The 22,567-nt window shown below is 42.5% G+C and overlaps 1 protein-coding gene across 1 annotated transcript; it reads left to right on the forward strand.

The window, feature by feature from the left end:
- Positions 1-6,318: 6,318 nt before the first annotated feature.
- On the forward strand, positions 6,319-22,293 carry LOC139376459 (fructose-bisphosphate aldolase A-like). The gene is made up of 7 exons (XM_071119075.1): positions 6,319-6,583; positions 12,468-12,584; positions 17,758-18,024; positions 18,267-18,427; positions 20,788-21,046; positions 21,348-21,547; positions 21,853-22,293. The coding sequence occupies exons 2-7, from the start codon at positions 12,473-12,475 to the stop codon at positions 21,943-21,945; spliced, it is 1,092 nt and encodes a 363-aa protein (XP_070975176.1). The 5' UTR covers positions 6,319-6,583; positions 12,468-12,472; the 3' UTR covers positions 21,946-22,293.
- Positions 22,294-22,567: the final 274 nt, after the last annotated feature.

The raw sequence follows: 22,567 nt of genomic DNA on the forward strand, positions 1-22,567 counted from the left end.
AATGTCGTTCCACTTCATGATTGTGTCCCACTTGTTGTATTCTTCACAAAAAAAATACAGTTTTATATCTTTATGTTTGAAGCCTGAAATGTGGCAAAAGGTCGCAAAGTTCAAGGGGGCCGAATACTTTCGCAAGGCACTGTAGCTTGGACTACCGATACTTTTAAAAAACTATATGATTATTTTGAGGATTACTTTTAAATTCAGAATGGATGTTTGTGAAAAAACTATCTTTGACACTTCTCTGTTTTCTCCATGACATTCAAATCAGCATTGAAAAAAGGCACAAGTTTGAGTTTGTACCATCTGTGCGAGTCTGACCACAAGTCAGAGACCACTATGATGACACACCAAATGTGTTTGATGGATCGTGTAAAAGAGCAGGAATAGGCTTTTGTAGGCTACAGTCCAAGCTATGTCTTCCAATGGTGCGACTGCTGTCAGCAACCAAAGATTATCCAATTTGAATAAACACTTGGAGGTAAGGATAACAGTAGTGGTGTAGTCTACGGTGATACGGATATCACTTATTATTGATATCTACACAGCATATTGATGTGAATCACACTCCTGCTCTCTCATTTAGCTACAGTATTTGCGCCTTATGGATTGTGGTCGTTGTGGATGGCTGTTCACAAATCTAAACCCAATAATGGTTGAATTCAAGAAATGTAAGCTTCCTATCAATCAATGTTTTTGAAACCAGTGAACAGCCAGTGAAAAAAACACTGATTCTTGAAAAATATAACTTTGAAATGCCCCAGAAACCAAAATGTAACCTTGTTTTTCTCCAATGTTTTTCTCCAATGTTTGTAAACATTGTAAATGTAAACTAACACTGTATAGCCTCATAACATGGTTAAAACAATCATGTTGATATCATGAATGGTCAATCCTTGCATCCATAGCCCTGTCTATTAACCTGAGATTGGTTACATTTCTCCAGGCACATCCCTCAGCTTGTTACCAAAACAGAGGCGGGGCGACCGTTTTTAAAATTGTTTCATCTGTGAATTTTTCCTTTAAACAGCTGCATATTATCAATATATCAAAGTGTCACCAACAAAAAGGTAAACAATAGCATATGGAATTAATTTTTCACATGTAAATAGCACTTTTCAGTAGTGCGCAAAGCATGCCATTCCATGAGTGCAGCATTTAGTTTTTAACTCGACGAGCCCAATCAGTCCTCCATGACATCAAAATCATAAACAACAGAGTAGGGCTGGCTAATAAATCCTTTGTTTTGGGGTCATGCTCAGGTAAAACAATTTGGCTAATCTATACTTCCATATTTCCAAGTCCTATTCTTGAAGATCAAGGAATATAACATTTATTGGAAATACTGGAATTTTGATAGACTTCGGTTTTTAATGTGAATATATAATTGAATCATATATAGTAGAAAGTGATGTGCTAGAAGAAGCCTACATAACTAATCCATAAAGTAAAATGTAACGTCCATACGGCCAGCTTTGTAAACTTTAACATTGAGTTATCCTGCAATAGATGTCGTTCGATTGGCAACATACATTTTTCTCTTCTTCTAAAGCCTCTTAAGGGGAAAGTAATCTAAAAGTAACTGAATGTAATCAGATTACGTTACTGAGTTTGGATAATCCAAAAGTTACATAACTGATTACAATTCTGGACAGGTAACTAGTAACTGTAATGGATTACATTTAGAAAGTAACCTACCAAACCCTGAGTACATGTAGGATAAAAATCTAATGACAGGCCTGATGGAAACAGAACATTTGCTGGTGATCTTTCCAAATATCGCAAAAAATATATTGGACGGGAAGGGATCCTGGACGTGGGAGGAAATCCTGGCCGGAAAGGATCGCCTTCCGTGGGAGCAGACGAGGCAGCGAGTGAGCAACAACGACGACACCGGGGTTCATGGCCACGACGGAAGCCCGAGAGGTAGCCTCAAAACACGGTGTGGTTGGCGGAGCCAAGGTGGGAACCAGAACCAACTCCCTGTACTCACCGTGTGGAGTTGGTCACAGTTCAGGTGCCATGTTTTCCGGTTCTACGCACCTTGTCTCCAGTGCGCCTCCACAGCCCGGTGCGTTCTGTGCCAGCTCCCCACACTTCTCGTGCTAAAGTGAGTATCTGTCCAGGACGGGTTGTGCCGGCTCAGCGCTCCTGGTCTCCAGTACGACTCCAGGGTCCAGTACATCCTGCGCCGGCTCTACGCACTGTGTCCCCAGTGCGCCTTCACAGCCCGCCCAGTGCGTCCTGTGCCAGCTCCCCGCACTTGCCGTGCGAAGGGGTTCATCTGTCCAGGACGCGTTGTGCCGGCTCAGCGCTCCTGGTCTCCAGTACGACTCCAGGGTCCAGTACATCCTGCGCCGGCTCTACGTACTGTGTCTCCATTGCGCCTTCACAGCCCAGTGCGTCCTGTGCCAGCTCCCCGCACTTGCCGTGCGAAGGTGGTCATTTGTCCAGGACGCGTTGTGCCAGTGATGATCCATGGCCCGAAGCCTCCAGTGATGATCCATGGCCCGAAGCCTCCAGTGATGATCCATGGCCCGAAGCCTCCAGTGATGATCTACGGTCCGGTTCCCCGGCAACAATCTATGGTCCGGAGTCCCCGGCAACGATCCACGGTCCGGAGCTTCCGATGACGATCCACGGTCCGGTTCCTCCGGCGATGATTCACGGCGACGATCCCCGCACCAGAGTCACCAACTAAGCTGGCGGATCCACGAGCGGAGCAGGGTCGACGTCCCGCACCGGAGCCTCCACCGAGGCTGGATCCCCACCCGGACCCTCCCTTATAAAGTCAGGTTTTGCGGCCGGAGTCCGCACCTTTAGGGGGAACTCTACGCACGCTGCGCCTTGGTCCAGTTATTCCAACGACCGTGACACATTTTCTATTTAACGCAAACGTTTTTGTGACAAAGGTATTGGTAGAGAATGCAATAAAAACACATTGAATTTAGATTTTTTTTATTTTTATGAATAAGTACATTTTGTGTTTACTACATCATCATGCAGTGATTTTTATCCGCAGCAAGTCTGTTTGGTGGAAACACACCACTAGTGAAAAAATTGACATATTTTCTTTATGTGGATTTTAGAATATTTGCATGAAAATCTGTCACCAATTGGATGGGAACATAGCCAGAAAATCCTGTAGTCCTGAGACTCATAACCCCTATCTTTAAGATGGGAGATACATTTGAACCCCACAATTACAGAGGCGTCTGTGTGAACAGTAACCTGGGGAAGGTACTTTGTAGTATTATACATTCTAGACTTTTAAACTCCCTTATTGAACACAGTGTCTTGAGCAAGAGCCAAATTTGAGTTTTACCTAATTACTGCACACGTCGTTATATTTACACCGGAACTTCACAAACCACTGCCAAACCAACAAAGCCTCACGACAGCACTTGGGAAAACATTACAAAATCTAAACTTAAATGCTATTTAGCCGTAAACAGAGAGTACACAGTGGCAGACTATCTGACCACAGTGACTGATAGAAAACTGAGGAAAAAATGTACAATGTACAGACTCAGTGAGCATAGTCTTGACAAGAGTGGTGATGTTGTTGGTCCATGCCAAGTCCTCTGTGATGTGGACGCCGAGGAATTTAAAACTTGAAACTTTCTCTACTGTAGTCCCGTTGATGTGAATCGGTCATGTTCCCTCCTCTGCTTCCTGAAATCAAGGTTGTTGTCATGAAGTTGTTGTCATGACACCACAATGCCAGTTCACTTACCTCCTCCCTATAGGCTGACTTGTCGTTGTTGGTTATCAGGCCTACAACCGTGGTGCCGTCAGAAAACTTGACGATGGAGTTTGTGTCGTGCTAAATCACGCAGTCATGGGTGAACAGGGAGTACATCAGAGGACTGAGGACACACCCCTGGGGGCCCTGTCTTAAGAGTCAGTGTGGAAGAGGTACTGTTGCCAATCCTCACAACCTGTGGTTTGTTAGGTGAAATACCACAGAGTGCAATTATCGCAGCAAAATGTGTGACCCTTTGTGATAAAACAAACACAAAAGTAAATTAAACCAATACATATATGTATCTGTTTATTTAATTTCCCTTTCCATTTGTACTTCTACTTTTTATACAGACAGCATATGCTCTTGCACGCACGTTAGCTTGTTGAGCAGGCCCTAGTGAAAGGTGCTAATAGTTGAATTTGTCTGTGAGCAATTTTATCTTCATTTATAGGCTACAGACCAATACACTTGTTTTTGTGTTTGTTTTAGTACATAGTTAATAGTTTAACATTTCAGACATCTTTGTAATTTGAAACTTTTACGTGTTTGAAGTTAACTGTTAATTTGTGATTGTTTATTTCACTTCCTTTGGCAATGTTAACATACAGTATATTTCTCATGCCAATAAAGCCCATTGAATTGAATTGAGAGAGAGAGACATAGTTGTCTCTCTCTCTCTGACCACTGTGACCCAAAATTATGGAAAGCTTTGACTATGTGCAGACTCAGTGAGCATGGCCTTGCTATTGAGAAAGGCTGCCGTAGGCAGACATGCTGCTCAAGTAAGACAGGCTATGTGCACACTGCCCACAAAGCAAGGTGGAAACTGAGCTGCACTTCCTAACCTCCTGCCAAATGTATGTCCAAATTAGAGACGCATATTTCCATCAGATTACACAGACCCACAAAGAATTAGAAAACAAATCAAATGTGATCGATTTGGTGAAATACCACATTGTACAATCATAGCAGCAAGATTTGTGGCCTATTGCCACAAGAAAAGGGCAACCAGAGAAGAACAAGCATCATTGTAAATACAACCCATATTTATTTATTTCCCCTTTTGTAGTTTAACTATTTTCACATTGTTACAACACTGTATATAGATTGACATACTATGACATTTGAAATGTCTTTACTGTTCATTTATTATCTATTTCACTTGCTTTGGCAATGTAAACATATGTTTCCCATGCCAATAAAGACCCTTTGAATCGAATTGAATTGAGAGAGAAAACCGATGGAGATGAATGCAATAGACCAATGTGTACACTACTTGAAGCACATTTATGTGTCAATCTCATTTAATGCTTTCAGCTATGAAGGTTAGACCCAGATGCAGACAACGTCGAATTAACAATAGTTTAATATTCCAATAGGGGCAGGCAATAGACAGGTCAAGGCAGGCAGGGGTCAGTAAACCAGAGGTAGGGCAAAGGTACAGGTCGCCAGGCAGGGTCAGGGACAGGCAGAGTGGTCAGGCAGGTGGGCTCAGAGTCAGGACAGGCAAGGGTCAAAAGCGGGAGGACAAGAAAAGAGAGACTAGAAAAAGCAGGAGCTGAGACACAAAATGCTGGTTGACGAACAAACAAAATGAACTGGCAACGGACCAACAGAGAACACAGGTATAAATACACAGGAGATAATGGGGAAGATGGGCGACACCTGGAGGTGGGTGGAGACAAGCACAAAGACAGGTGAAACACATCAGGGTGACAAATGCAATGCATTAACTTAGGCATCATGTCTCTAGGGGTCAATATTGTGAGGCTAATCTCCCTCCCATTGAATTCAAAGTATTTGCATAAGCGTCATGTTCCTTGAGGCTTATCTTTTTGCAAAATTATACCAGATTGATGCTTATCAATGATATCATGCTGAAAAGTGTTAGTTTCTACATAACAGGGTAAAAGTCCTAACCCATCAAAAGGAATCTCATTTGAATAGGCAGTACCAAAGTAGAATCAATCCCGATTCAAACTGTGGCAGGATCATTCCTACGTGTGGTTTCCATCTTTTGAAAAGATGCAGAAAATAAACCTTGGCAACACATTACTCAAAGTCAACAGGTATAATGCATTACGATGTAGTTTTAACATGTCATAAGCATGTATGAGCCCTTTCTAATGTTTTATAATCATCTCAGTTGAACATTTGTTACATAGACAGATATATAATATTAAGCTTTACAATAAGACATAGAGGCGCATACATACTTATAACAAGTAATAACACAATTTAACTGTCAGCTTAGTGTTGCCGAAGTGTTAGAGAGCAACTCAGCTCTTTCCCCCTCTCTTCCATAGATGTTGCTTCGTATTCCCCTCTTTTTACTCCTATATGATCCTGTGTGGCTAGTTGGTAGAGCATGGTTCTTGCAATTTAATGAGCATGGCTCTTGCAACTTAATGATCATGGGTTTGATTCCCACTGGGATGAACCATATTGAAATGTGTGCATGCACTACTGTAAGTTGCTTTGGATAAAAGTGTCTACTAAATGGCATAATCATATTCTTTTCTATTACTATGTGCACCAACTCTTATCTGTTCTCCTCCCCATCCTTCTCTCCTGCTCACTATCTCATTCCTGTCACCCATCAAATCACTCTTTGCCCTTTCCGCGATAACATGGGATGCTTAGCTGCGTTACTACGTTTTTTGTAAGTCATCGCCCTTCTCTGGTTGCGTGCTGTTCTTATTTTAGCCAGGCAGCTGACATATGAGAGGTCACACTGGGAGGATAAATAGTGGCTCAGGCAGGCCAGGAGGTTGTCGTAAACTTTAGTCGGATCTTCTCTCCTCTCTTCTCCCAGCTCTCCTACAACCCTCAAAGGTAAAGGAATCAAATCATATCTTAATAAGTAAAAAGGATATCAAATGTTATTGAGGCGCTGGCTGATTGTACTTTATACTTTAATATATTGCTCATGCAGTATGAGTGTGATATCTAATTGAAAGAGGATCTTCTATGAGACTGCAAGAGCCAATGCCCGAGTAGAATCTTCAGCAGCATTGTCGTTATTATACAATCAATGATGCATCAATGCTAACAAAATGATTATGCATTAGACACATCTCTATGCTCAAAACATTCATACAAGATTCATCTCTTAAATGCTCACTCAAGTTAGCATACCATAATGTTGCTTTGCTGCATTTGGTATCATTGCTTCATTGCTTTACGCTAGCCTCCTTAGACCAAAAAGTGGAGACAACTTGACTCACTTATAGCTTTTGCTCACGCTGTACACTTTTAACTTAGCCTATACTGTACTTATTAGCTGTACTGTACTAGAAATACTGCACAGAATGAGTTCTCTATATAGCTCTATCAAATCAAATCAAAGTTTATTGGTCTTAGTTCTGAAACCACCACACTGAGTTATCATCTGGAGGGGCCTGCACACACAGTACTTTTTACACCTACATATGTTTCAACGTTTCTATTTGGTTTAACCTCTTGGATTGATTGGTACTGTAACAAGACGGGGTTTGGATAAAGGAGGGGTAGTGTGGAGGGGAAGGGAGCACCCAAAGGAAAGGTCAGGGTTAAGAGAGACTAGAAAACCAAAAAGGTCATTCACATGCCCCGCGATATGCAACTTTTCAGGGAAGTCAGGAACCAATATACTCAGGCAGTTAGGAAAGCTAAGGCTATCTTTTTCAAACAGAAACTTGCTTCCTGTAGAACCAATTCCAAAAAGCTTTGGGACACTGTAAAGTCCATGGAGAATAAGAGCACCCTCTCCCAGCTGCCCACTGCACTGAGGATAGGAAACACTGTCACCACCGATAAATCTATGATAATCGATCATTTCAATAATCATTTTTCTACGGCTGGCTACGCTTTCCACCTGGCTACCCCAACCCCGGCCAACGTCTCAGCACCCCCTGCAGCAACTTGCCCCCCCCCCTCCCACTTCTCCTTCACCCAAATCCAGACAGCTGATGGTCTGAAAGAAATACACAATCTGGATCCCTACAAATCAGCTGGGCTATACAATCTGTACCCTCTCTTTCTAAAATTATCTGCCGAAATTGTTGCAACCCCTATTACCAGCCTGTTCAACCTCTCTTTTGTATCGTCTGAGATCCCCAAAGATTGGAAAGCTTGGAAAGCTGCCACAGTCATCCCCCTCTTCAAAAGGGGGAGACACTCTAGACCCAAACTGTTATAGACCTATATCCATCCTGCCCTGCCTAAGGTCTAAGGTCTTCGAAAGCCAAGTTAATAAACAGATCACCGACCATTTCGAATCCCACCGTACCTTCCCCACTATGCAATCTGGTTTCCGAGCTAGTCATTTGTGCACCACAGCCACGCTCAAGGTCCTAAACGATATCATAACTGCCATCGATAAAAGACTACTGTGTACTGTGCAGCGTCTTCATGGACCTGGCCAAGGCTTTTGACTGTCAATCATCGCATTCTTATCGGCAGACTCAACAGCTTTGGCTTCTCAAATGACTGCCTCGACTGGTTCACCAACTACTACTCAGATAGAGTTCAGTGTGTCAAATCGGAGGGCCTGTTGTCTGGACCTCTGGCAGTCTCTATGGGGGTGCCACAGGTTTCAATTCTCAGGCCGACTCTTTTCTCTGTATATATCAATGATGTCGCTCTTGCTGCTGGAGAATCTCTGATCCACCTCTACGCAGACGACACCATTCTGTATACATCTGGCCCTTCTTTGGACACTGAGCTAACAAACCACAAAACGAGCTTCAACACCATACAACAGTCCGTCCGTGGCCTCCAACTGCTATTAAATGTTAGTAAATCTAAATGCATGGTCTTCAACCGATTGCTGCCCGCACCCTCGCGCCCGACTAGCATCACTACTCTGGACGGTTCTGACCTAGAATATGTGGACAACCACAAATACCTACGTGTCTGGTTAGACTGTAAACTCTCCTTCCAGACTCACATTAAGCATCTCCAATCCAATATTAAATCTAGAATTATCTTCCTATTTCTCAAACAAAGCCTCATTCACGCAGCAAAACATACCCACGTAAAACTGACTATCCTACCGATCCTTGACTTCGGCGATGTCATTTACAAAATAGCCTCCAACACTCTACTCAGCAAATTGGATGCAGTCTATCACAGTGCCATTTGTTTTGTCACCAAAGCACCACATACTACCCACCACTACGACCTGTATAGTCTCGTTGGCTGGCCCTCACTACATATCTGTCGCTAAACTCACTGGCTCCGGGTCATCTATAAGTCCTTGCTAGGTAAAGCCCCACCTTATCTCAGCTCACTGGTCGCCATAGCAACACCCACCCGTAGCACGCGCTCCAGCAGTTATATTTCACTGGTCCTCCCCAAAGCCAACACATGCTTTGTCAGCCTTTCCTTCCAGTTCTCTGCTGCCAATGGCTGGAACGAATTGCAAAAATCTCTGAAGCTGGAGTCCTGTATCTCCCTCTCTAAGTTTAAGCATCTGTTGTCAGAGCAGCTCACCGATCACTGTTTACATACACTTAGGTTGGAGTCATTAAAACTCGTTTTTCAACCACTCCAAACATTTCTCAAAGTTTTGGCAAGTCGGTTAGGACATGTACTTTGTCCATGACAAAATACATTTTTTCCAAAAATTGTTTACTGACAGATTATTTAACTTATAATTCACTGTATCACAATTCCAGTGGGTCAGACATTTACATACACTAAATTGCCTTTAAACAGCTTGGAAAATTCCAGAAAATTATGTCATGGCTTTAGAAGCTTCTGATAGGCTAATTGACACAATTTGAGTCAATTGGAGGTGTTCCTGTGGATGTATTTCAAGGCCTACCTTCAAAGTCAGTGCCTCTTTGCTTGACATCATGGGTAAATCAAAAGAAATCAGCCAAGCTCTCAGAAGAAAAATTGAAGACCTCCACAAGTCTGGTTCATCCTTGGGAGCAATTTCCAAATGCCTACGTTCATCTGTACAAACAACAGTATGCAGGTATAAACACCATTGGACCACGTAGCCATCATACCGCTCAGGAAGGAGACACGTTCTGTCTCCTAGAGATGAACGTACTTTGGTGAGAACAGTTTAAATCAGTCCCAGAACAACAACAAAGGACCTTGTTAAGATGCTGGAGGAAACGGGTGCAAAAGTATTTATATCCACATAACCTGATAGGCCGCTCAGCAAGGAAGTTGCCACTGCTCCAAAACCGCCATAAAAAAAGACAGACTATGGTTTGTAACTGCACATGGAGACAAATATCGTACTTTTTGGAGAAATGCCCTCTGGTCTGATGAAACAAAAATAGAACTGTTTGGCCATAATGACCATTGTTATGTTTGGAGGAAAAAGGGAGAGGCTGGGAAGCCGAAGAAGACCATCCCAACCGTGAAACACGGACTGAAAATAGATGGCTGCATGAGGAAAGAAAATTATGTGGATATATTGAAGCAACATCTCAAGACGTCAGTCAGTGAAAGATCGGTCGCAAATGGGTCTTCCAAATTGACAATAACCCCAATCATACTTCTAAAGTTGTGGCAAAATGGCTTAAGGACAACACATTCAAGGTATTGGAGTGGCCATCACAAAGCCCTGACCTCAATGCTGTAGAAAATGTGTGGGCAGAACTGAAAAAGCGTGTGCGAGCAAGGAGGCCCACAAACCTGACTCAGTTACACCAGCTCTGTCAGGAGGAATGGGCCAAAATTCACCAAACTTATAGTGGGAAGCTTGTGGAAGGCTACCCAAAATGTTTGACCCAAGTTAAACAATTTAAAGGCAATGCTACCAAATACTAATTGAGTGTAAACTTCTGACCCACTGGGAATTAAATAAAAGCTGAAATAAATAATTCTCTTTGCTATTATTCTGACATTTCACATTCTTAAAATAAAGTGGTGCCCCTAACTGACCTAAGACAGGTAATTTTTACTGGGATTAAATGTCAGGAATTGTGAAAAACTGAGTTTAAATGTATTTGGCTAAGGTGTATGTAAACTTCCGACTTCAACTGTAGCCCACCCAACTACCTCATCCCCATATTATTACTTACCCTTTTGCACCCCAGTATCTCTACTTGCACATCATCATCTGCACATCTATCACTCCCGTATTAATGCTAAATTGGTTTTATTTCACCTCTAGGGCCTATATATTGCCTACCTCCCTACATTTGCACACATTAGACATAGATTTTTCTATTTTTCTTTTATTTTGTGTTATTGACTGTACGTTTGTTTATGTGTAACTCTGTGTTGTTGTTTTTGTCGCACTGCTTTGCTTTATCTTGGCCAATTCGCAGTTGTAAATGAAAACTTGTTCTCAACTGGCCTACCTGGTTAAATAAAGTTTAAATAAATAAATGCCTGTCATGGCTGTGGGGGCAGCTGCTGCAACAGATACCAGAGCTTAACAACAACAGTTACACAGCACTCTCAAATGGACAGACATACAGACAGACAACCACAGCTACACAGAACTCTCAAACAGACCTACAGACAGACGACAACCGACAGAGAAACAGAAAAATAGTATGGGCATGTTAAGCTTTCATATTACAAGAGAGGAAGATAGACAGACATACTGACATGAAGAGGAACATTCAAAAAGACAGACAGACAATCATCCAAATGGACAGTCGTCACTAGTTACCACAGCCACAAAGGCAGGTGGCCCGCCTACTCGACCAATCAGATAAGGGAGTGTGATGAGGCGACCGGCTTGCAGGGGCAGACGAGAGACATGCCTTTCTTTTATCTATTGATCCATCAATGGTTTGGTCATTTATTAGATATATAAAACCAACCGTTATATATGCAAAATGTTAATGGGACATCTTATTAAAACTTAAATATCATGATATTTGTCCCAAAATAGGTTTACTCCCATATCAGCGTTAGTTTAAAAATGGCGTTTAGACACACAGATTGGCACATCTTGTGTTTAGATGTTTTTCTTCAAATTCCACAAGTAATTTATTTATCCACAATTACAAAGTTTCACAGAAATGTTCATAAATTCAATTTTTTTGGAGTATATCTGATTTTTTTGCTGATTTAAGATGAAATCTTTAACCCTGCTACTATATTTGGCACCTAGGCACTTACTATAGACATTTATTTATTTAACTTTTCATAGCCTTGCAGTCCACCTTTTTGGTGTTTTGCACAAGTTTCCATCTCTGCACAAAGCTTGCTCTTTAAGCCATGGAAGATAATAAAACATTGCATAATAATAATTGTCTGGCCTTTCATGGCACTCTTCTAGACACCCAAAGCTCTTTACAGTGTAAGGGGAACCTCACCACGCTTACATACTCTTTAATTGGGGAGGCAGGGTAGCCTAGTGGTTAGAACGCTGGACTAGTAACCGAAATGTTGCAAGATCGAATCCCCTGAGCTGACAATGTAAAAATCTGTCATTCTGCCCCTGAACAAGGCAGTTAACCCAGTTAACCCACTCTTCCTAGGCCTTCATTGAAAATAAGAATTTGTTCTTAACTGACTTGCCTAGTTAAATAAAGGAAATTGACTTTCAAACTGCAAAGAGACTCCACCCCATGGCAAAATGCGTAGACTTGCATGACATTTGTTATAAAATTGTCAAATGCCCGCGAGGTGGTGGGGGGCAACCAAATATCTGCTACTTATCTGTCTGTATGCACTTTTGTGTATCTCAAGCCCTCTTTCTCTCCTCAGAACACGTCATGTTAACCAGTGTCTCCTGCCTTTTCCCTTCCTTTAGTCAAGATGCCTCACGCATTCCCCTTCCTCACTCCTGACCAGAAGAAGGAGCTTAGTGACATTGCTCACAAGATCGTTGCCAAGGGCAAGGGAATCCTCGCCGCTGATGAGTCTACCGGTATGCAAAGCGTGGCAAAAATCTGGGTTGCCCACACAGGCACACTATAGAATGAAAAGTCACACATGCAGAGACATACTCATAATCAGAGCAACATTTTCCCAATAGCTTTGTTTCTTCACCTTATAACTTCTCCAAAACATCCCATTAGAACCCAAATGTAAAAAAACAAAACAAACATATCTTGCATCCCAAACAGAGACCTGGAGTAATATGTAGATCAAATAAAACATCACATTTTATTGGTATTAAGGCACAAGGCGAGACCCAAATGCAAACACAGGAGGCAGATGGTTGGAGTCTTACAACGTTTATTAATCCAAAGGGGTAGGTAAGAGAATGGTCGTGGACAGGAAAAAAGGTCAAAACCAGATCAGAGTCCAGGAGGTACAGATTGGCCAACAGGCTTGTGGTCAAGGAAGGCAGAATGGTCAGGCAGGTGGATACAAAGTCCAGAAACAGGCAAGGGTCAAAATCAGGAGGACTAGAAAAAGGAGAATGTAAAAATCAGGAGAATGGGGGAAGACCACTGGTTGACTTGGAAACATACAAGACAAACTGGCACAGAGAGACAAGAAACACAGGGATAAAGACACTGGTACAGGGAGACAGGAAACGCAGGGATTAATACACTGGGGAAAACAAGCTACACCTGGAGGGGGTGGAGACAATAACGAGGACAGGTGAAACAGATCAGGGTGTGACAATAGGTCACATACACATTTTATTATTTTTTTGCAGATGTTATTTCGGGAATAGTGAAATGCTTTTGTTCTTAGCTCCAACAGTGCAGTAGTATCTAACAATTCATAACAATGCGCACAAATCTAAAAGTCAAATAATGGAATTCAAAAATATATAAATATTAGGATGAGCAATGTCGGAGTGGCATTGACTAAAATACAGTATAATACAATACAGTATATACATATGAGATGAGTAAAGCAGTATGTAAACATTATTAAAGTGACTAGTGTTCCATAAATTGTATATATATATTGGATTTTTTACCCCCTTTTTCGCTGCAATTTCATGATATCCAATTTGTAGTTACAGTCTTGTCCCATCGCTGCAACTCCCATACGGACTCGGGAGAGGCGAAGGTCGAGAGCCGTGCATCCCCCGAAACACAACCCCATCAAGGCACACTGCTTCTTGACACAATGCTCGCTTAACCCGGAAGCCAGCCGCACCAAACTGTCAGAGGAAACACATACACCTGGCGACTGTGTCAGCGTGCATGTGCCCGGCCCGCCACAGGAGTCGCTAGAGCGCAATGGGACGAGGACATCCCAGCCGACCAAACCCTCCCCTAACCCAGACGAAGCTGGGCCAATTGTCAGCCGCCTCATGGGTCTCCTGGTCGAGGTCAGCTCCGACACAGCTCAGTATCGAACCAGGATCTGTAGTGACGCAGCTAGCACTGTGATGCAGTGCCTTAGACCGCTGTACCACTCTGGAGGCTAGTGTTCCATTATTAAAGTGGCCAGTGATTCCATACCTATGTACAGTATATAGGGCAGCAGCCTCTTAGGTGCAGGGTTGATAATCAGGTAGCAGCCGGCTAGTGATGGCTATTTAACAGTCTGATGGCCTTGAGATAGAAGCTGTTTTTCTCTCAGTCCCAGCTTTGATGCACCTGTACTGACCTTGCCTTCTGGATGATAACGGTGTGAACAGGCCGTGGCTCCGGTGGTTGATGTCCTTGATGATCTTTTTGGCCTTCCTGTACATCGGGTGCTGTAGGTGTCCTGGAGGGAAGTCAGTGTGCCCCCAGTGATACGTTGGGCAAACCAGATAGAGCAAACCAAATAGATTGATGTAACTGTAAATTGACTCTAATAAACTAATGGCCAAAATCCAGATTCTCATCAAGTTCACTAAGCAGGTGCCTCACAAACCTAACAAAAACAAGGCCTACCCTGGTTCAATTACACTATGACAACTTATGAAGATGAGAGATGCTGCTCTGAAACGGTCTCTAATATCTGGCCTAGATGTTGACTAGTCTATAAAGGATTGAGAAACTAAGTGATAATGAGCCTCAGGAAAGCCAAAGCCAATTTCTTTCTCAATATCATCAATGAGGAAAAAATGGAACAGCAAGGTCATATGGAAAAATATTAACAAACTCACTGGGAAGTGTCATGCCAAGTCTGGTGAACTACAACTGAAAGTCAATGGAAAGCGTCAAGACAACAGCTCAGTCAACCACCTTTAATGACTAATTTATTGACTCAGTCCTAGAGCTGGGCCAAATGTTCACACCAAGAGTCCTATCCATTATCCGCAGCAACAATAGCCATACCATTTCAAATCAAATGTATTTATAAAGCCCTTCTTACATCAGCTGATATCTCAAAGTGCTGTACAGAAACCCAGCCTAAAAACCCAAACAGTAAGCAATGCAGGTGTAGAAGCACAGTGGCTAGGAAAAACTCCCTAGAAAGGCCAGAACTTAGGAAGAAACCTCGAGAGATACCAGGCTATGAGGGGTGGCCAGTCCCCTTCTGGGTGGAGATAACAGACCATGGCCAAGATGTTCAAATGTTCATAAATGACCAGCAGGGTCAAATAATAATAATCACAGTGGTTGTAGAGGGTGCAACAGGTCAGCACCTCAAGAGTAAATGTTAGTTGGCTTTTTATAGCCAATCATTCAGAGTATCTCTACCGCTCCTGCTGTCTCTAGAGAGTTGAAAACAGCAGGTCTGGGACAGGTAGCACGTCCAGTGAACAGGTTCCATAGCCGCAGGCAGAACAGTTGAAACTGGAGAAGCAGCACGGCAGGGTGGACTGGGGACAGCAAGGAGTCATCATGCCAGGTAGTCCTGAGGCATGGTCCTAGGGTTCAGGTCCTCAGAGAGAAAGAAAGAGCATACTTAAATTCACACAGGACACCAGATAAGACAGGAGAAATACTCCAGATATAACAGACTGACCTTAGCCCCCCGACACAAACTACTGCATCAGAAATACAGAAGGCTGAGACAGGAGAGGTCTTATTGGACCATTTCTTATTTGGAGTCCACCAAAGAGGAAAAGGTCAAGAAAGTCCTCTTCTCACTTTCAAAGTCTAAAGCAAAGGATGTGTATGGTCTTGATGCCGTATTTTAAAAGAATGACAGAGACAACCTAGCCACCCCATTTACCCAGATTTACCCAGACCTTAAACTTTTCAATGCAAGATAGTTACTCTCGAAAGCATGGAAGACCGCCATCGTGACCTCTGTACATAAATCTGGAGACCAGCAGGAAGTGAGCAACTACAGGCCTATCAGTATACTCCCGGTCATCTCTAAGGTTGCTGAAAAAGTTGTACTGGAACAGCTCACAGCACACCTGAACACAAGGACTGTCTCCCTTCACCCATCCAGCTTGGGTTTAAGGTGAACCACTCAACAGAGACCGCATATTTCTATCTCCTAGAGACGATCAAGGCCAAGCTGGATACAGGAAGCCTGGTAGAAGCGGTCTTCCTTGACACGTCAACCATAAAGTCCTTCTCTCCAAACTCTGCGAGAGGTTAAACCAGGAAAGTACTCTTGACTGGATGGAGTCCTATCTAGCCGACTCCGGAAAAATGTCCTATCAACATTAAGGAGGTGCCCCATGGGAGTGCCCCAGGGGTCCATCCTTGGGCCTCTGTTATTCAGTCTATACATCAATGACCTTCCTTTTGTGTGCCAGGGAGTGGAGATCCAGATGTACGCTGACGACACGGTCACACCCATGGAGTGCTGAGCAAGTGGCTTCCAAGTTAACATCTGTCATTCCTTAAGAGTCTATTGAGTCTAATGACGCACATGATGGTGTTGTCTGTGTTGCTCTACGACTCTCACAAGTGTCACGGTACTCATCTGAAGGTAGCCCATACAAATGAATGGAAGAATGGAGCCAACAAAAATAAATATGCTTCCAATAAACAATAATACTACCTTAAATCTCCTAGATATAGGACAGACACCTTATTCCTTATCATTTATTTTGGGACTGTCTTTTTTGCCATTTATGAATGTATTGTTCATTGTGTTTCTATGGGCTACAGTAGTAAAGGCCAAATTCAATACTTTATCCAAAAAAAAAATTATCGGTTTTTATACCTGTTAGAATTCTAAATCAAATTGCTAAATGATCCATAGTATGATTGTCCCCTGCCCAACCTAGAGGGGTCCTAAAATTCCAAATCAAATAAGTAAATGATCCCCCCACCCCAACGACTTAGGCTTTTAGAGGTTATGAAGAATGTTTCAGAATGTCTCGACTCATTTCTCACCCTAAATGTGGTAAAAACAGTGGCCATATATTTCTCCATCAAACAAAAGCAGCAAGTCTACCCCGACATCCTCATACATGGCCAAAAGATCAAAACCGTCATAGAATTAAAATACCTCCCACTCAACTTAAAAAAAGCACATGACCAACACAATCAAAACCAGCCTAGCCAATTTCCAGTTAATAAGATACTCATGCTATGTTAAGGTATTCTCACATGTCTGGTCCCAAGCATGTGAGACATCCCTGAAACCTCTCAAATCACTCTACAAAGCACTCAAAATCCTGTACAAAAAAATGCAGCACTACCCCACTGCAATATCCTCACTAAGTTCAATCTGTTTAGATTCGACAACATTCTGTTCTCAGATCAACTGCCTGGTTTACAACATAACTCATTATCTAATAACCCCTCCTCTGAGGGTGTTTGTACATTTCTGCTCCAAGAAAAATAGGAGGTTAAAAATCACCTTAGGTTAACAAGTTACTGTATCATCTCCAGACGGTCCACCACTTTTGCACAATCGGCCTTCTCATTTAAAGCAGCTAAGAAATGAAATGGCCTCCCCTCTGCTCTGAACATGTAACAGCTTCCAAGCCTTCTCAACAGAGCCACAAAAATGATTAAGTCCAACCAGTCATGCTTTTACTGATTCTTAACCTAAAAGGCCATAGTAACTTTTAATGCAACAGAAGACACATTAGGACATACACATGTTCAATAACTGGCCAATATTTTTGGTTTGTTTCTTAAATATTTTACTATTTTCATCCAACAGAAATGTGTTTATATGTGCAATGTGTTGACTTCCGTGTTGAAAAATGTATATAACAATGTTTGCTCTATTTCATTCTGCGAATCTAATCCTCACTCCCTCTCTCACTTTCCACCCAACAGGCAGCGTTGCCAAGCGCTTCCAGAGCATCAACACTGAGAACACAGAGGAGAACAGGAGACTGTACCGTCAGCTGCTCTTCACCGCTGACGAGCGCGCCGGTCCTTGCATTGGTGGTGTCATCTTCTTCCACGAGACCCTGTACCAGAAAACCGATGCCGGCAAGACCTTCCCCGAGCACGTCAAGTCCAGAGGCTGGGTTGTAGGCATCAAGGTTGACAAAGGTGTCGTCCCCCTCGCCGGAACCAACGGAGAGACCACCACCCAGGGTAAAGAGGAAGAATAGAACACCTATGGGATTCACAATTAATCTAAATACATACAGTACAACAACAACATACACGCAATCAATGCAACATACAACCAATCCCATTTGTTTATCAAGTCACAAAATGCCTGAATAGTATTCCAACCTAGATACAATACACACATACAATACAAAACCTTTACAAAATACCCTCCCATACTCATCTCTTTTTTCTGTCCCTGCCTCCATCCTTTTCTCCTTCAGGTTTGGATGGCCTGTATGAGCGTTGCGCCCAGTACAAGAAGGACGGTTGCGACTTCGCCAAGTGGCGTTGTGTGCTGAAAATCACCTCCACCACCCCCTCTCGCCTTGCTATCATGGAGAATTGCAATGTCCTGGCCCGTTATGCCAGCATATGCCAGATGGTAAGAATCACATAGAAAATATCCTCTCTCGAGCCTTCAGTGGTCTTGTTAAATCATTAGCTTAAGTAGTTAAAAAGCACAGTGTCAACAATTGCAAGTTTGTGTATTCAATTCCCCCATGGGCCATAAGTTACCTTCGAATCATTGACTCTCTGTATACATGTGGGTTACACTATATTCACTTTCATGAAATAAGCCATTATAAATTTATTAAATGCATATAAATTCTTCATAAATTATTACAAATATTATAAATACATACCTAAGTGTTATTAAAAGTGTATAAAGTTAGTACCAGAACCAAGCAACTCTCTTTAGTTATTTTAAAGATATGAACACTACAGTATGTTTTGTCATGAGTAAGGTACAGCAGATTTTCTGGTATGTGCCTGGCCTTACTTGGTGGCTCAGTGGGTAGTGCTATCAGTGAGATATTAAGATAAATGAATAGAGTCAAATGTTTGGACACACCTACTCATTCCAGGGTTTTTCTTTATTTTGACTATTTCCTACATTATAGAATAATAGTGAAGATATCAAAACTGTGAAATAACACATATGGAATCATATAGCAACCAAAAAAGTGTTAAACAAATCAAAATATATTATATATTTGAGATTCTTCAAAGTAGCTACCCTTTGCCTTGATGACAGCTTTGCACACACTTGGCATTCTCTCAACCAGCTTCATGAGGTAGTCACCTGGAATGCATTTCAATTAACAGGTGTTCCTCGATAAAAGTGAATTTGGGAAATGTATTTTCTTAATGCATTTGAGCCAGTCAGTTGTGTTGTGACAAGGTAGGGATGGTATACAGAAGATAGCCCTATTTGGTAAAATACAAAGTCCTTATTATGGCAAGAACAGCTCAACTAAGCAAAGGGAACTGACAGTCCATCATTACTTTAAGACAGGAAGGTCAGTTAAAATGGATCGTTTCAAGAACTTTGAAAGTTTCATCAAGTGCAGTCGCAAAAACCATCAAGCGCTATGATGAAACTGACTTTCATGAGCACCGCCACAGGAAAGGAAGACCCAGAGTTACCTCTGCTGCAGAGGATAAGTTCATTAGAGTTACCAGCCTCAGAAAATGCAGCCCAAATAAATGCTTCACAGAGTTCATATAACAGACACACCTCAACATCAACTGTTCAGAGGAGACTGCGTGAATCAAGCATTCATTGTCGGATTGCTGCAAAGAAACCACTACTAAAGGACACCAATAATAAGAAGAGATTTGTTTGGGCCAAGAAACACGAGAAATGGACATTAGACCAGTGGAAATCTGTCCTTTGGTCTGATGAGTCCAAATTAGAAATGTTGGATTCTAACTGCTGTGTCTTTGTGAGACGCAGAGTAGGGGAACGGATTATCTCCGCATACGTAGTTCCAACCGCGAAAGCATGGAGGAGGAGGTGTGATGGTGAGGGGTTTACTGGTGACACTGTCAGTGATTTATTTAGAATTCAAGGCATACTTTCTGCAGCGATACACCATTCCATCTGGTTTGCGTTTAGTGGGACTATAATTAGTTTTTCAACAGGACAAGGACCGAACACACCTCCAGGCTGTGTAAGGGCTATTTGACCAAGAAGGAGAGTGATGGAGTGCTGCATCAGATGACTTGGCCTTCACTCGACCTCAACCCAATTGAGATGGTTTGGGATGAGTTGGACTGCAGAGTGAAGGAAAAGCAGCCAAAAAGTGTTCAGCATATGTGGGAACTCCTTCAAGGCCTTTGGAAAATCATTCTAAGTAAAGCTGGTTGAGAGAATGCCAAGAGTGTCCAAAGCTGTCATCAAGGCAAAGGCTGGCTACTTTGAAGAATCTAAAAACGAAAATATATTTTGTTTAACACTTTTTTGATTGGTTCAACACTTTTCTTTGGTTACTACTACTACTATGTGTTATTTCATAGTTTTGATGTCTTCACTATTAGTCTACAATGTAGAAAATAGTAAAAGTACAGAAAAACCCTTGAATGAGTAGGTGTGTCCAAACTTTTGACTGATACTGTATGTCAGTTAAATATCAGACAAGTAAATAACAGTAATTTCTGATCTCTTCACAACCATAGTTCAGGGACATCGGTTTAGCCAGGACTGCTCACTGGTGTAGGTCCCATAATCCTAGTAAAACAACACACACATATTACAAATCACACATTGGAAAATCACAATCTTAAAACACAGTTTCTCTGTTTGTTTTTATTGAATATATAGCTGTAGAGGGATAGAGAGGAAAGATAGAAGAGCCACCACTAAGGTCCCACTGTTCTGACTGTTAACTGTCATGACCAATAACATGCTCTGTTGGCTAAAAGTGTCTTTTAGTAGTCATTAACTCTGCCCTCTGCTAGCACGGCATTGTCCCCATTGTTGAGCCCGAGATCCTCCCCGACGGTGACCATGACCTGAAGCGCACCCAGTACGTGACTGAGAAGGTCCTGGCCGCAATGTACAAGGCTCTGTCCGACCACCACGTCTACCTGGAGGGTACCCTCCTGAAGCCCAACATGGTCACTGCTGGACATTCCTGCTCACACAAGTACACCCACCAGGACATCGCCATGGCCACCATTACCGCCCTGCGCCGTACCGTGCCCCCAGCAGTCCCCGGTGAGCGGCCGACAACACACTGAATACAGCCCAATATACAGTACAGCACGATACACTTATACATTTCTAAACTTCCAGCTTCACCTACTCACACGCAATGTTATCACACATTTTCCCAAACACAAAAACTCGCCCTCTATGACTATGGCACTTTCATATACAGTGTTCAGTTACATTATTATATACAGCATGTTATTAAATATTTCACATACAAATGTAGACACAACAATTTCTTGATGTATCTTTTTTCAGTAGTTTTTTTAAATAAAACAACCCCTCTCCTTACCCGCTTCACCCACAGGCATCACCTTCCTGTCCGGTGGCCAGTCTGAGGAGGAAGCCTCCATCAACCTGAATGTCATGAACCAGTGCCCCCTGCACAGGCCATGGGCCATTACTTTCTCCTATGGCCGTGCCCTCCAGGCATCCGCCCTTAAGGCATGGGGTGGAAAGCCCGGGAATGGCAAGGCTGCCCAGGAGGAGTTCATCAAGAGAGCACTGGTACGAACAACCAAATATATTTTTTCCATTTATTTTCATATATTTTGCTTATATTTTATATGTGATTATTTATAGCTGTATAGAGGCCACATCCCACTGGGCACAGACGTCAAATCAACATCTATTTCATGTTGATTCAACGTAATTTCATTGAAATGACGTGGAAACAACGTTGATTCAACCAGTGTGTGCCCAGTGGAATGTTTATAGTATGGATGTATAGGAAGTCACAATGTACAGTATATTCCACACTTCGAAAATATCAGCTGAAAACAAGTTGATGTTGTGCTTCTTTCCTTCCACAGGCCAACAGCCTGGCCTGCCAAGGCAAGTATGTTTCTTCTGGAGACAGCGCCGCTGCTGGAGATTCACTGTTCGTGGCCAACCATGCTTATTAAGCATGGACACTCATCAGCATCCCTCTCCTAACCCTCCCTACACCCCCCTCCCACACCATGGGGAGTGCCATGTTGTTTCTGGTACCTCCTAAAAGCCGTCTCTACTCGACCCTCTGCGACACCACTTGTTTGATACATCGATACGGAAAAAATTCAACGCAAACCTTTCTTTGGGCTCTTGCTTCAGAGAGAAGATTCAAAACAATTAAAGTTCTGCCTCCATTCCCTTAAGGTGAAATGATTTCCATCGTCATGTTTTTACACAACATGCAACATTATTCCTTAGTCTGTAACACCTAACTAATGTAATGTTTGTACTGGAGCCTTGGAATAAAGTATTTTACCCAACAATGTGTTATTGCATTTCATTGTAACTCTGAAAACTGACCTTACATCATTGAACATCCTGCTCGAATCAATGATCACTTCCTATTTATTTGGAATGTACTGTTGGATGTCGGTAAATATTATCATAGAAACAAGTATTATGTTTCAGGTAAGACACAGATGCAGACAGCGTCGAATTAACGACAGTTTATTAATCCAGCAGGAGCAGACAAAAGAGAGGTCAAGGCAGGCAGGGGTCAGTAATCCAGATAGGTGGGGCAAAGGTACAGGACGG

Source organism: Oncorhynchus clarkii, chromosome 20 (assembly GCF_045791955.1).
Source record: "Oncorhynchus clarkii lewisi isolate Uvic-CL-2024 chromosome 20, UVic_Ocla_1.0, whole genome shotgun sequence".
NCBI classification, from domain to species: domain Eukaryota; kingdom Metazoa; phylum Chordata; class Actinopteri; order Salmoniformes; family Salmonidae; genus Oncorhynchus; species Oncorhynchus clarkii.